Raw genomic sequence first — 12,874 nt, 5'->3', positions numbered from 1 at the left:
CTGTGTGAAACTCAAATCCAACTTTGTTCCAAACCAATTTTTACATAAGTGCAATTTTCAATAAAATATAAAAAATTGTAATGGTGTAAGGCCGGTCTATTTCATTGAAATTTGCCACGATTTTGAGTAAATGCGAATCCTGTGACATTAGCTATTGTGTGAACAAGGCCATTTAGGGCTGTGATAGAAGCTACAGAAATAGCAAGTTATTTTCTGTGCCATTTTAAATCACTCGCCAGTATTTTATCAAAGAGATGAAGCTTCCAGCAACGTAGCAATATAACAAAAACTCGAATGATGCAGAAAATCAGAAAATGTTTCTCCCATGAAAATGTAGGAAAAGAGAAAAAGTGCAAAGCTTCCTGTGTTTTGAAATATGTTACTACGACCTAACCTAACCACTGCCACACAGAGAGGAGAGAGCACTTTTTGGCCTTTCCCAACAGATGGGTTGAACGAAACAATAACTGGAGCACGCTCTCAGTATACCATATTTTTTTGAAAATAAACCTTATATTCCCCAACAAAATTAACCAGAGATTTATTGTCAATGGCCATGGTTTCCTCACCTGCGACATCTACAAAACTGCACGGCTTTGGAAGAGCACACTCGATATATTCACCGCCTTGAGAACTTCTCATACCACATAATGATGGACTGATAACTTTGTTGCTAAAAGACACTGCTTCAGCTGCAGAAAATTCTTAAAGTTTTGCGTTTGCTGTTATTGAAAAATGTTTTAACAGAGAATATACGTATATAAATAAAGTCTGCCTCAGCATATTTCGACGTATTCATTATTACTAGTTACATCCTAAAGAAAAGAGTGTAACTTTAACGCTACGTGAACCTTCTCGGAGTATTATAGTTACTTTTGCCTCTTCCAGAATGCGACAGTAACGCAGAACATGTCGTCGGGCGTGATACTGAGCACGCACAGTCTTGTGCTGCAGGGAGTGTCGCGCCACGATGGTGGTCGCTACACATGCCTTGCTGCCAACTCGAAAGGGGAGACGGCCAGCAAAGCAGTGAACCTCAGGGTGCAATGTAAGTACACAGTAGCAGTCTTATAATACTATTATGTACATATTTTACTTCAATCTTGTCATAAAGCAATGTATTTAACGGTGTCGGAGTACTCTAAATGGTTCAGTTGAAGAAAATAAAAATGCGAGAAAGAATGTTTTTTATTGTCGGGTTATTTTGCAGAAAATTCGTATATATGCACATCGCAGTTCTCGGTGTTTCTGTTTTAGAAAGAAATTGTAGCATTGTGAAGTCACAGTAGCACTCTGTACTTTAGTAAATAAATTATATTTGAAACGTAGTCTAAATGATCATAGGAGACAGGCGAAAGGGATTTCACGAAAGAGACACACAGAAAAACATCACTGATTCGAAACGGGCTTGAGCGTTCTGATTTTCAGTGATGCGGTTCTTGGAGTGAAAACATTACTGAATCACTGCCCAGAAAACATTTCAGGATGATGGAATTCCGTAGTTCCATACTTAACCTTTTTGATTTCTAACCCTCTTTGGAATTATAACCGTGAAAAATTAAAAGGAATACGAAATATATAGTTTTGAATGGTTTGTCATGTCGCTGGTGGTTTTACGTTAAAACAGAATGTTTAACGTAAAAACGTGACTAATATTCAGTTCATCTTAATCTTGTAAGTAGACTTTACTTTGTTGTTACCGCTGACAAAATGTGGCATCGACTTCAAAGTTAATTATCTTCTTCTGGTTTGGAAGTCTGTTGAACTGTAGCTTACATGCATGTAGATAAGATCGATTACGACTTATCAGACTGTATGGTAATAGTGCGAATGTGTCATTGAGAATGTACAAAGCTTCATGATTACAGTCATAACACAATCGCATGTATTAAAATGAAGGAATTTCTAACTGACCTAACTAACTAACCAACCAACCAACTGGCTATAGTAGTACTGAAGTGAAGGGTATTTTCAAATGTAGATAGTTACTGAACTGTTGACCATGAGCTGACCTGGATGCAGATAGATGAGGATAGTTCGGTGACGGGCTTTTCTAAGCACGGTGATGAACTTTCGGGTTCCATAAAGACAGTGGACCATTCTTTGACAATTCGAGTATACAATCGACTTTTCGAAGCATTTCGTTCACCATAGAGTGAGAGTGTAAGATAGTTACTAAATCTGGTCAAGAAATTTCCGGTCATTATAAAGAAGCCGAAGGTTCATCGTCTGTAGACGACGTGTTTTATGAAAACCAATTTGCCTTTCACTTTACGCCTACCTTTCTCTCCCATGACTTCACACTGTAGAGTTACAACATTCATCACATTATTCTACAGCACCATCATCCCATAAATAAACGAAGACAGGAATTTCTAAAAGATTATATCACAAAAATGTAGGTAAAATAAAATACCACTTGTAGATACAGGCTTTGGATTTGGAACAGTCTAATTAGACATTTCCTATAATTTGAATTATAATCCATCAACGGGTTCAAAATTATCGAGAGAAAATAATGCTGGGTATGATGATACCGTTGGTTGAGCCTTTTATTTTTCTTATTTTATTCGACATGAGACGCAGTTTTCGTTTCAGGAATTCACTTTCAGCACATAGTCATGAAAAGTATTGATGTGAGCTTATTTAAATGTGATGCAGAAGAAGGCTCACTGATATTCCTCTTCCTACACTAGTTGCGGATTTTACCAATATCTTCCGCATGAAAAGCAACGTTTCAAACATTTCGCTGAAGCGAATCCACGACAAATTTTACAAATGACGTATGGCACAGGAATAATTTTCTCAAGGCGTAGTTTGAAAGTTATCGTAGATGTCCTCAGTATATGACAATTTAGGTTTCCGTGCTTTGTTATTCTGATATGCAAAGACATAATTCTTTTGACAGATTTTGAATGGTTGAGGTTTATGTTTAAATGTTGACAAAAATGTCACTTATGAATATTTTTAATGATACACACAGTGTGTCTGAATTGCGTAACTTCTTTCATTTATTCTCTCATGTGCAGTTTAACATATCTTCGGCACCAATTATTACAAGAAATCGAATCGATGTCAGTAAATAACCTTCGAACCAGAAGAATGAATTAAAATCTACGTTATTCTTCTGTTACAAGAGCTAAGCGCTTTGCCTGTTACGATTCATAATTACCGCTGGAAATATTAATTTTTTATATTGTGTACACTCCTTGGATGGGGGATCTGCTCATCGCGAGAATTCTGCTGCACAAGAAAACAGTATAGAATAACGCAAAAATATGCATGCCCGGAACTGGATTCAAAGCAGTGATCCGACCCCCATCTAGTGCCGAGGTCAAGGAAGAGAGGAGCTATACCTCCTCTCACCCCAAACGCCTACATGGCGTATAGTGGGACAAACTTTACTTTACTTTTTACATTGCCCTATGGCAAACATAATAATCATTTTATGAAATTCATGATGGTATGAAACATTATGTTAGGAAGAATGAAACAAAAATCTTGATACTTTTCTTATCCATGATTGAACATCATACGCATTGCAAAATGATGCGTTAGATTTATGATAAATTGTATCCGCTATTCCCAGCTTAGGCTCAATAAATTAATATGTACTTCCACAGTTAATGTTCTGTATCTTACAACTCCATGATGAAATAATGCAGGAAATATTCCAAAGTTAAAATATGCAGTGCACTATAGAAAATTCTGTCACGTGATTAATAATTTCTCGGGAGGGAGAGTGTTTTGTGGATTTAATTCAATTTACGTATGTCAAAAATTTTCACTGCACCTGGTATTCTGTTAACATTCAAACTTAGAAATAAGTCCATACATTTTTCATGATCCTTTCAGTAAGAAAACTTGTCTATGTTCAGTCATATGGAAAACAAACAGTAGGGGGCCTCGAATATGTTGTAGCTATTCAAACACTGCTGTGACTGCTAAGCTGCAATTCAAGTTTATCAGTCGGATATTTCATGTAAAAGAACACTTTTGCCGGTAAAACGATATGCAGAACTTTCGCAAAGGCGCACATATGATTCGAGACCTCGGTTTCTTGATTTATTGATGAATTACTTAAAGACGCTGTATGGGCCAGAAAAATTATTTGCCGTCGATCGAGTTCAGAAAATTCACAAATGCTGGAACCTGGAAGACGTGGAAAGGGGGGAATTGTTTAAGACACCCTGAGTGAGGTTTCATTCCATTGCTAGACATAGCCTGTTCGTTTAGAAAGAGAAAACTTTAACATAGGCAGTTTCCTTTATATCGTTTTTCAATTTTTTCAAAATTTTCGAAAAATCAAAAATTGAAGGATAATACCCAAAACGCGCACAAAACTCAAAATTTTTGAAAACTTTCAACCTGTAAATATTGCAGCATTCTTTGATTTTTTTGAAAATTTTGTCAAATTTGAATCTATTTTTCTAAATTAGACATAACCCATACTTATCAGAACTAGTCTGCCGGACCTGGTCTCTGCCACTGTCTAATTCACCCAGTCTCAGCCTGACTCGGTCTGTGCCTCAACAGGTGTCTGCTCTACACGGTGTGTGATTTACCAGGTCTCAGCTTTACTCGGTCTCTGATTCACAAGGTCCGTGAGCGGCACGGTCTGCGCCTCACCGGAATCTTCTTGATATGGTGTGAGCTGCACAGTTCATCTGCTTGACTCGGTCTCTGTCTCACCCGGTCTCTGCTTGCCATTTTCTTTGACTCACCCGGTGTTTGCTTGACTCTGTCAGTGTCACACTTGTCTCTGCTTCGGTCTGCGCCTCACCAGGTCTCTGTCGAAACAGGTCTTTGCAAAGACGGCCTGGCAGATATCGGGTAGAGAGAGAAGGATTCGAGCAGTCACCGAGCCGGCAGAGAAAGCGTCCGTCATATACAGAGTGCATTAGAGACCGGGTCATGCAGAGACCCGTTCTGGCATGGATGGTGGAAGAAATTCGAAAAATAAAATATAAATTTTTTCAAAATTTTAAGAAAATTTTTGGTTTTGTGCGCTTTTCAGGCAATTTATGTTTTTTTGATTTTTCGAAAATTTCGACATTTTTTCTAAGCTTTATATACACCATCACTATCAGAACTGTTCTCTCCTGTCCCCGGTCTCTTCCAGACTGTATCAGCCTCACACAGTTTCAACCACATTCGCTCTTTGCTTCTCCCAGCTCTGATGTCAGTGTCTGTGCTTCACCCAAACTCTGCGATCCCGGAATGTGCCACGCAGTGTCTCTGCTTGATGCGGTCTCTGTCTCATACGAGATCTGCTTCACTCGTTCTGTCTCACCGTATGTCGAACCAGGTCTGAGCCTCACCCGCCTGTGTCGACAGTGTCTGTACTTCACACAACCTGTGATTGAAACAGCATGTGTCAAACAGGGATTCTCCTTGACGCGCTCTGTCCTTCACCCGGTCTCTGCTTGACTCGGTCTCTGCCTCACACGTTCAGTGCTTCACCGTGCGTCGAAATAGGTCATTGCAGCGAGGCCCTGTTCGATGTCGGGGCACAGTATGACCGATTCGTACATTGAGAGAGTTCGGCAGAGGCCGGGACGTCAATGCCTCAACCGGTCTCCGCCGGAAGCGTTGCTTGCAACGACGGCGCGTAAGGAACATGGCCATACAGAGACCGGATGATTTAGACACTGTGTACACCAGAGCCCCTGTCAGTCAATGAGAGGGTTCGTCAGGGACAGGCCACGCCAGAAAAGGTCTCTGGCAGGTACCGGGTGGGCAGAATTTTGAGGCAAATTTTCAAACTTTTCAAAAAATCTAAAAATGCTCGAAATCTTCCAAATGGCGCACAAAACAAAAAAATTGAAAATCTTCACTTCAAATTTTTTTTAAAACTTTTAGAAAATTTTGGGTTTTGTGCGCGTTTTGGACAATTTCCACCATTTTTTTAATTTTTCGAAAATTTTCAAAAATTCTCAAAATTCTCCACACCCGAACTTCACTAGAACAGCTTTCTGCTAGAACTCGTCTCCACCACAGCAGGTCCCTGCATGACTCGTTGACATCCGCACCAGCTCAATGCATTACACAATATCGTCCTCACAAGGTCTCGGCCGGACGCGTTCTCTGCCTCGCAGTCTCTCTGGCGGACGTCTATACCTCACCCGGTCTTCGCCGGAAGCGTTGCTTGCAACGACGGCGTGTAAGGAACAGGGCCATTTCTTTCAAATTTCACCCCATCTGATGCCATGCAGGACAGATTGCCGTCGGACTGTGTCCGATGTACTGTGTCTCTGACGAACGTTGTCTGTGCCTCACACGGTCTCTTAGTGCCGTCTTCTATAAGCCGAGGTGAGGGATGCAACACGTAAGGCAGGTAACGAGACGTGCAGGGACACGGTCAGCCACATATCGAGCCCTGCATAGGCCGGTTGTGCAGAAACCGAGGCAGTCAGCAATCGGAAAGGATCGAGGCCGAGTCCGGCAGAGACAGGGTGAGGCATTCGCCGAGGTTGGCATACGTCTCTTGGTGAGAGTTTTCAAATTTTTTCAAAATTTTCAAAATTTTCGAAAAATCAAAAAACGCTGGAAATTATCTGAAAAGCGCACAAAACCAAAAAAATTTGAAATTTTTCAAAAAAATTTGAAAGTGGAATTTTTCAAAAATTATTGGTTTTGTGCGATTTTTGGCCAATTTCCAGCGTTTTTTGATTTTTCGAAAATTTTGAAAAAATTTCAAAATTTCTTTCAAATTTCACCCCATCTGATGCCATGCAGGACAGATTGCCGTCGGACTGTGTCCGATGTACTGTCTCTGACGAACGTGATCTGTGCCTCACACGGTCTCTTAGTGCCGTCTTCTATAAGCCGAGGTGAGGGATGCAACACGTAAGGCAGGTAACGAGACGTGCAGGGACACGGTCGGCCACATATCGAGCCCTGCATAGGCCGGTTGTGCAGAAACCGAGGCAGTCAGCAATCGGAAAGGATCGAGGCCGAGTCCGGCAGAGACAGGGTGAGGCATTCGCCGAGGTTGGCATACGTCTCTTGGTGAGAGTTTTCAAATTTTTTCAAAATTTTCAAAATTTTCGAAAAATCAAAAAACGCTGGAAATTATCTGAAAAGCGCACAAAACCAAAAAAATTTGAAATTTTTCAAAAAAATTTGAAAGTGGAATTTTTCAAAAATTATTGGTTTTGTGCGATTTTTGGCCAATTTCCAGCGTTTTTTGATTTTTCGAAAATTTTGAAAAAATTTCAAAATTTCTTTCAAATTTCACCCCATCTGATGCCATGCAGGACAGATTGCCGTCGGACTGTGTCCGATGTACTGTCTCTGACGAACGTGATCTGTGCCTCACACGGTCTCTTAGTGCCGTCTTCTATAAGCCGAGGTGAGGGATGCAACACGTAAGGCAGGTAACGAGACGTGCAGGGACACGGTCGGCCACATATCGAGCCCTGCATAGGCCGGTTGTGCAGAAACCGAGGCAGTCAGCAATCGGAAAGGATCGAGGCCGAGTCCGGCAGAGACAGGGTGAGGCATTCGCCGAGGATGGCATGCGTCTCTTGGTGAGAGTTTTCAATTTTTTTTTAAAATTTTCAAAATTTTCGAAAAATCAAAAAACGCTGGAAATTATCTGAAAAGCGCACAAAACCAAAAAAAATTGTAATTTTTCAAAAAAAAATTGAAAGTGGAATTTTTAAAAAAATTTGATTTTGTGCGCTTTTTGGACAATTTCCAGCGTTTTTTGACTTTTCGAAAATTTTGAAAAAATTTCAAAATTTCTTTCAAATTTCACCCCATCTGATGCCATGCAGGACAGATTGCCGTCGGACTGTGTCCGATGTACTGTGTCTCTGACGAACGTGGTCTGTGCCTCACACGGTCTCTTAGTGCCGTCTACTATAAGCCGAGGTGAGGGATGCAACACGTAAGGCAGGTAACGAGACGTGCAGGGACACGGTCGGCCACATATCGAGCCCTGCATAGGCCGGTTGTGCAGAAACCGCGGCAGTCAGCAATCGGAAAGGATCGAGGCCGAGTCCGGCAGAGACATGGTGAGGCATTCGTGAGGATGGCATGCGTCTCTTGGTGAGAGTTTTGAAATTTTTTTCAAAATTTTCAAAATTTTCGAAAAATCAAAAAACGCTGGAAATTGTCTGAAAAGCGCACAAAACCAAAAAAATTTGAAATTTTTGAAAAAAATTTTGAAAGTGAAATTTTTCAAAAATTATTGGTTTTGTGCGCTTTTTGGACAATTTCCAGCGTTTTTTGATTTTTCGAAAATTTTGAAAAATTTTCAAAATTTCTTTCAAATTTCACACCATCTGATGCCATGCAGGACAGATTGCCGTCGGACTGTGTCCGATGTACTGTGTCTCTGACGAACGTGGTCTGTGCCTCACACGGTCTCTTAGTGCCGTCTTCTATAAGCCGAGGTGAGGGATGCAACACGTAAGGCAGGTAACGACACGTGCAGGGACACGGTCGGCCACATATCGAGCCCTGCATAGGCCGGTTGTGCAGAAACCGAGGCAGTCAGCAATCGGAAAGGATCGAGGCCGAGTCCGGCAGAGACAGGGTGAGGCATTCGCCGAGGATGGCATGCGTCTCTTGGTGAGAGATTTGAAATTTTTTTCAAAACTTTCAAAATTTTCGAAAAATCAAAAAACGCTGGAGATTATCTGAAAAGCGCACAAAACCAAAAAAATTTGAAATTTTTCAAAAAATTTTTGAAAGTGGAATTTTTCAAAAAAAATTTCTTTTGTGCGCTTTTTGGACAATTTCCAGCGTTTTTTGATTTTTCGAAAATTTTGAAAAAATTTCAAGATTTCTTTCAAATTTCACCCCATCTGATGCCATGCAGGACAGAATGCCGTCGGACTGTGTCAGATGTACTGTGTCTCTGACGAACGTGGTCTGTGCCTCACACGGTCTCTTAGTGCCGTCTTCTATAAGCCGAGGTGAGGGATGCAACACGTAAGGCAGGTAACGAGACGTGCAGGGACACGGTCGGCCACATATCGAGCCCTGCATAGGCCGGTTGTGCAGAAACCGCGGCAGTCAGCAATCGGAAAGGATCGAGGCCGAGTCCGGCAGAGACATGGTGAGGCATTCGTGAGGATGGCATGCGTCTCTTGGTGAGAGTTTTGAAATTTTTTTCAAAATTTTCAAAATTTTCGAAAAATCAAAAAACGCTGGAAATTGTCTGAAAAGCGCACAAAACCAAAAAAATTTGAAATTTTTGAAAAAAATTTTGAAAGTGAAATTTTTCAAAAATTATTGGTTTTGTGCGCTTTTTGGACAATTTCCAGCGTTTTTTGATTTTTCGAAAATTTTGAAAAATTTTCAAAATTTCTTTCAAATTTCACACCATCTGATGCCATGCAGGACAGATTGCCGTCGGACTGTGTCCGATGTACTGTGTCTCTGACGAACGTGGTCTGTGCCTCACACGGTCTCTTAGTGCCGTCTTCTATAAGCCGAGGTGAGGGATGCAACACGTAAGGCAGGTAACGAGACGTTCAGGGACACGGTCGGCCACATATCGAGCCCTGCATAGGCCGGTTGTGCAGAAACCGAGGCAGTCAGCAATCGGAAAGGATCGAGGCCGAGTCCGGCAGAGACAGGGTGAGGCATTCGCCGAGGATGGCATGCGTCTCTTGGTGAGAGATTTGAAATTTTTTTCAAAACTTTCAAAATTTTCGAAAAATCAAAAAACGCTGGAGATTATCTGAAAAGCGCACAAAACCAAAAAAATTTGAAATTTTTCAAAAAAATTTTGAAAGTGGAATTTTTCAAAAAAAATTTCTTTTGTGCGCTTTTTGGACAATTTCCAGCGTTTTTTGATTTTTCGAAAATTTTGAAAAAATTTCAAGATTTCTTTCAAATTTCACCCCATCTGATGCCATGCAGGACAGAATGCCGTCGGACTGTGTCAGATGTACTGTGTCTCTGACGAACGTGGTCTGTGCCTCACACGGTCTCTTAGTGCCGTCTTCTATAAGCCGAGGTGAGGGATGCAACACGTAAGGCAGGTAACGAGACGTGCAGGGACACGGTCGGCCACATATCGAGCCCTGCATAGGCCGGTTGTGCAGAAACCGAGGCAGTCACAATCGGAAAGGATCGAGGCCGAGTCCGGCAGAGACAGGCTGAGGCATTCGCCGAGGATGGCATGCGTCTCTTGGTGAGAGTTTTGAAAATTTTTCAAAATTTTCGAAAAATCAAAAAACGCTGGAAATTGTCTGAAAAGCGCACAAAACCAAAAAAAATGTGAAATTTTTCAAAAAAATTTTGAAAGTGGAATTTTTCAAAATTTTTTGATTTTGTGCGCTTTTTGGACAATTTCCAGCGTTTTTTGACTTTTCGAAAATTTTGAAAATTTTTCAAAATTTCTTTCAAATTTCACCCCATCTGATGCCATGCAGGACAGATTGCCGTCGGACTGTGTCCGATGTACTGTGTCTCTGACGAACGTTGTTTGTGCTCACACGGTCTCTTAGTGCCGTCTTCTATAAGCCGAGGTGAGGGATGCAACACGTAAGGCAGGTAACGAGACGTGCAGGGACACGGTCGGCCACATATCGAGCCCTGCATAGGCCGGTTGTGCAGAAACCGCGGCAGTCAGCAATCGGAAAGGATCGAGGCCAAGTCCGGCAGAGACAGTGTGAGGCATTCGCCGAGGTTGGCATGCGTCTCTTGGTGAGAGTTTTCAAATTTTTTCAAAATCTTCAAAATTTTCGAAAAATCAAAAAACGCTGGAAATTGTCTGAAAAGCGCACAAAACCAAAAAAATTTTGAAAGTGGAATTTTTCAAAAATTTTTGATTTTGTGCGCTTTTTGCACAATTTCCAGCGTTTTTTGATTTTTCGAAAATTTTGAAAAAATTTCAAAATTTCTTTCAAATTTCACCCCATCTGATGCCATGCAAGACAGATTGCCGTCGGACTGTGTCCGATGTACTGTGTCTCTGACGAACGTGGTCTGTGCCCCACACGGTCTCTTAGTGTCGTCTTCTATAAGCCGAGGTGAGGGATGCAACACGTAAGGCAGGTAACGAGACGTGCAGGAACACGGTCGGCCACATATCGAGCCCTGCATAGGCCGGTTGTGCAGAAACCGAGGCAGTCAGCAATCGGAACGGATCGAGGCCGAGTCCGTCAGAGACAGGGTGAGGCATTCGCCGAGGATGGCATGCTTCTCTTGGTGAGAGTTTTGAAAATTTTTCAAAATTTTCGAAAAATCAAAAAACGCTGGAAATTGTCTGAAAAGCGCACAAAACCCAAAAAAAGTGAAATTTTTCAAAAAAATTTTGAAAGTGGAATTTTTCAAATTTTTTTGATTTTGTGCGCTTTTTGGACAATTTCCAGCGTTTTTTGACTTTTCGAAAATTTTGAAAATTTTTCAAAATTTCTTTCAAATTTCACCCCATCTGATGCCATGCAGGACAGATTGCCGTCGGACTGTGTCCGATGTACTGTGTCTCTGACGAACGTTGTCTGTGCTCACACGGTCTCTTAATGCCGTCTTGTATAAGCCGAGGTGAGGGATGCAACACGTAAGGCAGGTAACGAGACGAGCAGGGACACGGTCGGCCACATATCGAGCCCTGCATAGGCCGGTTGTGCAGAAACCGAGGCAGTCAGCAATCGGAAAGGATCGAGGCCGAGTCCGTCAGAGACAGGGTGAGGCATTCGCCGAGGATGGCATGCTTCTCTTGGTGAGAGTTTTGAAAGTTTTTCAAAATTTTCAAAAATCAAAAAACGCTGGAAATTGTCTGAAAAGCGCACAAAACCAAAAAAATGTGAAATTTTTCAAAAAAATTTTGAAAGTGGAATTTTTCAATTTTTTTTGATTTTGTGCGCTTTTTGGACAATTTCCAGCGTTTTTTAACTTTTCGAAAATTTTGAAAATTTTTCAAAATTTCTTTCAAATTTCACCCCATCTGATGCCATGCAGGACAGATTGCCGTCGGACTGTGTCCGATGTACTGTGTCTCTGACGAACGTTGTCTGTGCTCACACGGTCTCTTTGTGCCGTCTTGTATAAGCCGCGGTGAGGGATGCAACACGTAAGGCAGGTAACGAGACGAGCAGGGACACGGTCGGCCACATATCGAGCCCTGCATAGGCCGGTTGTGCAGAAACCGGGGCAGTCAGCAATCGGAAAGGATCCAGGCCGAGTCCGGCAGAGACAGGGTGAGGCATTCGCCGAGGTTGGCATGCGTTTCTTGGTGAGAGTTTTCAAATTTTTTCAAAATCTTCAAAATTTTCGAAAAATCAAAAAACGCTGGAAATTGTCTGAAAAGCGCACAAAACCAAAGAAATTTGAAATTTTTCAAAAAATTTTGAAAGTGGAATTTTTCAAAAATTATTGGTTTTGTGCGCTTTTTGGACAATTTCCAGCGTTTTTTGATTTTTCGAAAATTTTGAAAAAATTTCAAAATTTCTTTCAAATTTCACCCCATCTGATGCCATGCAGGACATATAACTGTCGGACTGTGTCCCATGTACTATGTCTCTGACGAACGTGGTCTGTGCCTCACACGGTCTCTTAGTGTCGTCTTCTATAAGCCGAGGTGAGGGATGCAACACGTAAGGCAGGTATCGAGACGTGCAGGGACACGGTCGGCCACATATCGAGCTCTGCATAGGCCGGTTGTGCAGAAACCGAGGCAGTCAGCAATCGGAAAGGATCGAGGCCGAGTCCGGCAGAGACAGGGTGAGGCATTCGCCGAGGTTGGCATGCGTCTCTTGGTGAGAGTTTTGAAAATTTTTCAAAATTTTCGAAAAATCAAAAAACGCTGGAAATTGTCTGAAAAGCGCACAAAACCAAAAAAATTTGAAATTTTTCAAAAAAATTTTGAAAGTGGAATTTTTCAAAAATTATTGGTTTTGTGCGCTTTTTG

At 41.6% G+C, this 12,874-nt stretch overlaps 1 protein-coding gene and 1 long non-coding RNA gene across 5 annotated transcripts in view; one reads left to right on the top strand and one right to left on the bottom strand.

The window, feature by feature from the left end:
* LOC110827961 (uncharacterized) overlaps positions 1 to 12,874 on the bottom strand; it is a 500,889-nt gene that overhangs the window by 296,406 nt on the left and 191,609 nt on the right. The gene's annotated exons all lie outside the window — the stretch shown is intronic.
* Positions 1 to 12,874, top strand: part of LOC110827962 (neural cell adhesion molecule 1) — a 428,987-nt gene that overhangs the window by 355,689 nt on the left and 60,424 nt on the right. For all 4 annotated transcript variants that reach the window (XM_087358315.1, XM_087358313.1, XM_087358312.1 and 1 more), the window contains exon 9: positions 889 to 1,048. In XM_087358315.1, coding sequence (XP_087214441.1) covers positions 889 to 1,048 — 160 coding nt within the window. The remainder of the gene's footprint in view (positions 1 to 888; positions 1,049 to 12,874) is intronic.

Source organism: Zootermopsis nevadensis, unplaced genomic scaffold (genome assembly GCF_977971745.1).
Source record: "Zootermopsis nevadensis isolate Lab colony 2312 unplaced genomic scaffold, Znev_1.0 Znev_ptg000029l, whole genome shotgun sequence".
NCBI classification, from domain to species: domain Eukaryota; kingdom Metazoa; phylum Arthropoda; class Insecta; order Blattodea; family Termopsidae; genus Zootermopsis; species Zootermopsis nevadensis.
Note: the sequence above shows the minus strand (reverse complement) of the source record. Positions and strands in the feature narration are given on the sequence as shown.